Source organism: Aegilops tauschii, chromosome 2 (assembly GCF_002575655.3).
Source record: "Aegilops tauschii subsp. strangulata cultivar AL8/78 chromosome 2, Aet v6.0, whole genome shotgun sequence".
NCBI lineage: Eukaryota > Viridiplantae > Streptophyta > Magnoliopsida > Poales > Poaceae > Aegilops > Aegilops tauschii.
In genome coordinates this window covers 4,366,985-4,373,011 of record NC_053036.3, presented here as the reverse complement: position 1 = coordinate 4,373,011, position 6,027 = coordinate 4,366,985, and the positions used below count along the sequence as shown (strand labels likewise).

At 50.3% G+C, this 6,027-nt stretch overlaps 1 protein-coding gene across 1 annotated transcript; it reads right to left on the bottom strand.

The window, feature by feature from the left end:
• Positions 1-3,960: 3,960 nt before the first annotated feature.
• On the bottom strand, positions 3,961-5,597 carry LOC109770858 (NDR1/HIN1-like protein 26). Its single transcript, XM_073507662.1, has one exon. It carries the CDS (start codon positions 5,246-5,248, stop codon positions 4,262-4,264), a length of 987 nt encoding a protein of 328 aa, XP_073363763.1. The 5' UTR covers positions 5,249-5,597; the 3' UTR covers positions 3,961-4,261.
• Between the last annotated feature and the right edge of the window lie 430 nt (positions 5,598-6,027).

Genomic DNA, 6,027 nt, shown 5'->3' with positions numbered 1-6,027 from the left:
CAAATCCTGGCTCTGCCCCTGGGTGCACACCACCATAGCGCTGGGCCGACCGATTTCACCTTTTTTCCTAGTAAAACTGCAAAAAAATGTGCGCACATTTGAATCAAACTCAAAACCCTGTCGTCAAGTTTAACTTGCACTAACCAACCATTCACTCCACACGTTAAGGTAATGTACTTCCTTTTTGTTCTTTTATAACTTGTCTATTCGCGGAAGCTCCCGCTTTTGGGAAGCTTCCAGACGGTTTATTTTTTTGAGTTTTTTTTCTGGACCCTTTTTTTTGTTTTTCTTTCTTAAGTTTCTTTTTCTTTAATCTTTTTCCTTTTCCTTTACTTTTTTCTTAATATTTTTTCCTTTTTTAAAATGCACAAACTTTTGTTCAATGATTTTGTTTTCAAATTCAATGATCTTTTTTCAATTTTGACGCTTTGTTTCAAAAATCAATGTACCTTTTTCCTATTTGATGAACTTTTCTAAAATTTTGTGAACATATTTTAAAATTCATTGAACTTTTTTTCAAAATCGATGAACTATTTTAACTTTGATGATTTGTTTTCAATTTTGACGAACTTTTTCAAATTTGTGATTTTTTTAAAGATAATTTAAAACTAAGTGATACATAGACGGATTGTGCAATAAATAGTGTGGCCACATTGTTCTTATCTTCTTGGCACTATTATAAGTCACTAAAGTCGACCAGGTTTAGTGGTTGGTCAAACTAGTCCATGAAGGGTAACACCGCGAGTTTGAATCGTGGAGAGTTTCACTTGTTTTTGCGCCTTTTTCACGCTTATTAGTCTCAGCATTACGCATTCGTGGGCTGGCCCAACTGGGCACTGCAGTGAGCGTCATTTGGCTTCTGCGGCGCTAAAGGCGCTTGATAGGAGGTCCTCTGTTGTAGTCATTAAGCATAGCTGTAGGCCGATATATAGAGTTTTTTCCCCATGGTTATAATGTACACATCTTTTATTAATACGAACGAAGCCAACAAACTTCCTTTCCTTCTTCGGCAATTGAGTCTGGTTCACGCCCAGGGCTGTTGAAGGGCCCATGCGAGCCGTGCGCTTGCACAGGGCCCACAGAATCAAAGGGCCCCCCACAATCAAGGTGACGATGGTCATGGTAGACCATGAGGTCAGTTAATTAATTTTAGTCTTTTGCACTGATACTTGAGAAATTTCTAAATATTATATGAAATAACACAAATTTAAATTATATTATTAAGTGAGATTATGCTTGAGTTATATTATATGATTTTTAAAAATTTAGGGCTCCATTGTGCTTTTCGCATCGGGGCCCTGAATTCCTGGAGACGGTCCTGTTTGTGACTGTAGAAGCAATGCCACGATGGATATTATTCAGCTTTTTCAAGAGGAGTGTACGTGGAAAAATTAATGTTGATCGACGCGCTCGAAAGCGACAAATTTTGATCCATAATATTCGGCATTCTAGCCCGCCAGCAAGCAACGATTGAAGGAGCACTTGTGAACCTTGAAAAGGCAAAGATAATACCTGTTGTTTTTACTGAGTTACTCTAGCACTTTGCTATCTTTTTGCATACCTTCCACTCCCTTAAATAATGTTTTTCGTTGCAAAGTTCTTTCGAAGTGTTCGTGGCAAGCAAGTGTTAACTAGACGAAGGAGGAGTTCACTTGTTTCTCTCGAGTGGTCTCGTTAGGGTTCCCCTCCCGCCGCCGCCGGCCTCCTCACCTGCCTCCGTCGCCGTCGGCCGCCGGGCGAGCACCTCCAGGCTCTCCCCGCTCCCCCACCCCCTCCCCCTCCCCCCTCTCCTCCCCCACCCCCCGCGGCGCGCCCGCGCGCGCCGGGGGGGAACCGCTCCTGCTGCGCCTCGGTCCCTCCTTCCTTCCCCCCCCCTCGCCGGTGAGCTCCGTCGGGCAAAGCCCGGTGGGCGGCGGCGGCGGGGCCCCTCTCCCCCCTGCTCATGGGACGCCGGCGCGGGGCGGCCTCCTCGAGCTGCGGTGCTGGACTTCGTGGGGTTCAGCAGCTCGGCGGCGGGCTCGCGGGGCAGCCGGCTGGTGGCGGTGCGCCGGTGCCCTAGGTCTCGTGCGTGGCGGGGCAGCTGCGGTGCTCCCATCTCGGGAGGTGGCGCGCGGTCGCCCCTGCTGGATCCAGCCGGATCTGGTGGTGGGGGTCGGCCGGCGGCGCGTGGTGGTGGTGGTGCGTGCCCGGCGACTCCGGCGCTATGAGCTCGCCGGGCGACGCGGGTAGGGCAGCGGCCGGGCGTGGCCGTTGCTCTGGCCGTGGGCGGCGACGTGTGGAGGTCCGGCGGTGATGGACTCCCGGTGTCGTGGCGGTTCCATGGTGGCTTGGCGGATTTGCTTGCGGCGTCGACTTGTCTACGATCGGACCGTTTCGGCCTTCACTCCATCTCCTCGGCGCTCGGTCGCTTCTCCCTTCAAAGGGCTGGCCCTTTCCCAGCTACGGTTCATCGCTCGTCTCGCGCCCGATGCAGCAGGACCGAGCTCGTCTCGCGCACAGTGCCACCGGACCGAGCTCGTCTCGCGCACGGTGCAGCAGGACTGACCTCGTCCCCGCCCCACGGTGCTGCAGGACCGATCTCGTCTCGCCCTCTGGGCTGCAGGATGGGTCGATGGATGCCAGTGTTGGCCGACCTGTTGGGTCTCGATGCTGGGGGTGGGCCAGGGGTGCAAAGGCGGATCCTTTTTTGCTCGTCTCTTTGGTTGGGGTAGCGGCGGGTCTCGGGTACGGTGGTGTCAAGGTCTTGGATGCCTGGGCGGTGGCCCTGGTGGCGGTGCACGGTGCTCTTGGGCAAAGCCCATGTCTTGGCGCTGCCCGGTGACCATGGCCGTGTGGGCGGCGTGGTTGCCGGGGTGTAGCGTTCGGCGGCGGTGAGTGTTGGCCGGGGTGAAAACCTGCTCTTTCTTCGGACAGACCGGCGACGGGGAAACTCGTTCCCTTCTTGAAGGCGTCGTTGCGGCTCTCACCGCCCGTCGTGCGGCTCCGGGGGAAACTCTGATCCTCGGATCGGGCGGTGGCGTATCCTTCCTGAAGGCACCGCCTTGGAGTCCACGGTTCGTTATATGCGGCTTCATCTCTTCGTGGTAGTGTGCTAGGGGTGGTGTTGCTGCGCTTAGCGCTTTTGTATCCTGCCTTGGGTGTGTGTGGTGTTGGCGTGCGTTTGTATTGGATGATGTGGATCTTTGCTTTATATATAAAGCGGGGCGAAAGCCTTTTTCGATAACTAGACGAAGGAGAATAATTACTAGTTGATTACTTTGTCTAAATTAATGAAAAGGTTTATGTTAAATATGTTGGCCTAACAAGGTTGCATAATAACCATTGTCGTCGCTATAGCCATGCTAACTTTTCAGGTGAAGAAAGTGGAGGGCTATCTGGTCATACCGATCGTAAGTCAATCAAAACCTTCATATTATTTCGGTTTACAAAATTGAGTCACTTACGATTTTGTTTCTTGCTCGAGGACAGCCAAGGTTTAAGCTTTGGGACGTTGATGAGTGTATTTTTATACTCATTTCACCGTTGTTTAAACTGGATCATCCCGGATATCCTTAAAATATCACTCTAATCTTATCAGTAATGACTAATAAATATAAAAGATTGCAAATCCCTATGTATAATTTGGTTTCACGGGAAATGGACCACTTCATGGAAGGAAATAAATCTGTATATGAAAATATGAAGTGTGGATATCAAACCAAATCAACTGGAGGTGTAACAGAGGAAACATGGGAGAAGATGGCATCTGGTACGAGTGTGAGCGCTCGTACTGATAGCTCGGTGACATCAACACAAGCACACTTTATAAAGGGCCCGAGATGCCATTTGCAACAGAGAGAGAGAGAGAGAGAGAGAGAGAGAGAGAGAGAGAGAGAGAGAGAGAGAGAGAGGAGAGAGAGAGAGCTACGGAGAATCACCAAGGCCACCAGAAACAGCACCAGTATCATCTATGTCTAGCAATTTATAAAATTCATCCAGTTAACCATATATGAGATCCACGATGTACAAACAATATCTAGACAGCTGCATCTTTTCGACCATTGCCTGCCGCTGTACATGTTGCAGGAAGGCTTTGAGGCTCCAGCAGTAAGGCAGCTATCGATCGAGTAAACAAGAAATGTGAAAGCCACAACCTCAAACCACACTAGTAAGTCATAGTACTAGTATGTTTGCTTTGCTATGCCTTGACCCAATTCCTCTACAATTTGATACAAGAAACAAAGAAGATCAAAAGAGCATCGATCCAGAAACCAATTACTAATCACTTTGATGTTGTGCATCTCCTATCAAGAAGAACTCCAGAGGGTGGCGAGGTGAGCTCGAGGTCACAAATGGCGGTCAACCGGTAGGTGTAGTGCCATGACCAGAACCTTTCCCGGACCTTGAAGGTCCCTCTGATGGTGTAGAGGATCTTGTTGCTCCTCATCTGGCTGAGCAGGTCGGCGGCCACCTCCGGCGGCAGCGCCACCTGGCTGGACAGCATGTGGACGTTGAGCACCGTGAAGTGCCCCCGCGGCTGCGCGAAGGGCGGCAGCGCCTGCACCGACACGAGCCTGCCCCGGAAGAAGAGCTCGACGGCGCCGGACTGGATGACGACGCCCATCTTGTGGTTGGGGTTGGAGATGTTGGCCACCAGCGTCATGTCGCCGTTGTAGTAGTAGGAGGGGGAGCCGACGTAGACGGTGTTGAGGGCGGCGTTGGCGACGTCAAAGGACGGCGTCCTCGGCTTCACCGAGAGGTAGACGATGAGGATGATGAGGCCGGCGAGGATGAGGAGGACGCTGAAGGCGAAGCCGGCGATGGCGGCGCACCACATCGCCGGGGTGGTCCGGCGCCGCGGCTGCAGGATGATCTTGGACGGAGGCGGCGGATCGGGCGTCGCCGGCTCCTGCTGCTTCATGCTGATGATCTTGGTGATGATGGTCCGTGGAGACTGGAGGTGGTACGGGGTAGGACTAGGAGTACCCATTGATCCCGAGCAGCAGCAGCAGCAGCAGCAATAACAACAACAACCAATCACCAACGAAACCACAGAGACTAGAGGAGAGGAGAAGAAGCCAAGAGAGTATGGTGTCCAAACGGGAAAGCAAAAGGGAGCCAAAGGAACGAAGTAATGGAGGTAAAAGGGGGCTAATAAGCTAATGCAAAAGCAAAATAAAGAGGGAAGGGATAAAGAAGCAGCTTTTACAAAGCAGTGAGTGGATGCTGGCCCGGCTGCCATTGCCTCGGACTCCATTCCCATTCCCATTTCCACCGTTGAAAATTCGGGGTAAAGGCGAAGTGGTGTGGGTGCCGGCAATTGATTGGGGCCTGCTTTAGAAAAGCATATTTCGAGCTGTGCGAGATAAAGCTCTCGCTCGGTTATTGGCCTCCTTTTTCATGTCTTCTGGAATGTGCTCTTCCTCCTACCAAGTTAAGCAAAGCAATCTAGAGAAAAAAACTCACTCCATTCTTGTGGCAAGAGGCAACTCACTTAAGCAAAACAATGTAGAAAGAACTCACTCACCATCGATACTGATTTCTGCAATCTTGTGCATAAAGCTCAAGCTTAATTTTCGTGGGAGCTGGATGTGTGTGAGAAACTGAAAATAGTTACTCCGGCCCGGAGCGGGAAGAGAAGCCCGCACAGGTTGCTTAACCTCGAAAAAGCGCAAAGCACGCGGAGAACGACGGTTAATTCATGGCTAAGGAACCAGGGACATTCTTGGTGGCCCGCATGTGGCTTTATGCTACCTTTCCTATTCTTGAACGCGTTCCTTTTTCGTGGCTTTTCTTTGATGAGTTCTTTTTTTTTGCGTCAAATTGACCAATGAGCATCTGGCACGTGAATTAGTGGGAGATGTTTTTGACAAAAGGAGGATTTTATTACTCCCTCCGATCCATATTAATTGTCATTTTTTCTTCTAGAATTAACCGTCGGCAAGTATTGAAGTCAAATAAAATAAAATCTATGCGTAGGGAGGACAAAGAAAACCCGAAGCGATCATATCCGTAATCCACAAACTACAACAATAACCATAACCGCAC

What these genes read in the sequence shown, in the direction of transcription:
- LOC109770858 (XM_073507662.1), bottom strand. Translation starts at nt 5,248, where the DNA reads ATGGGAATGGGAATGGAGTCCGAGGCAATGGCAGCCGGGCCAGCATCC.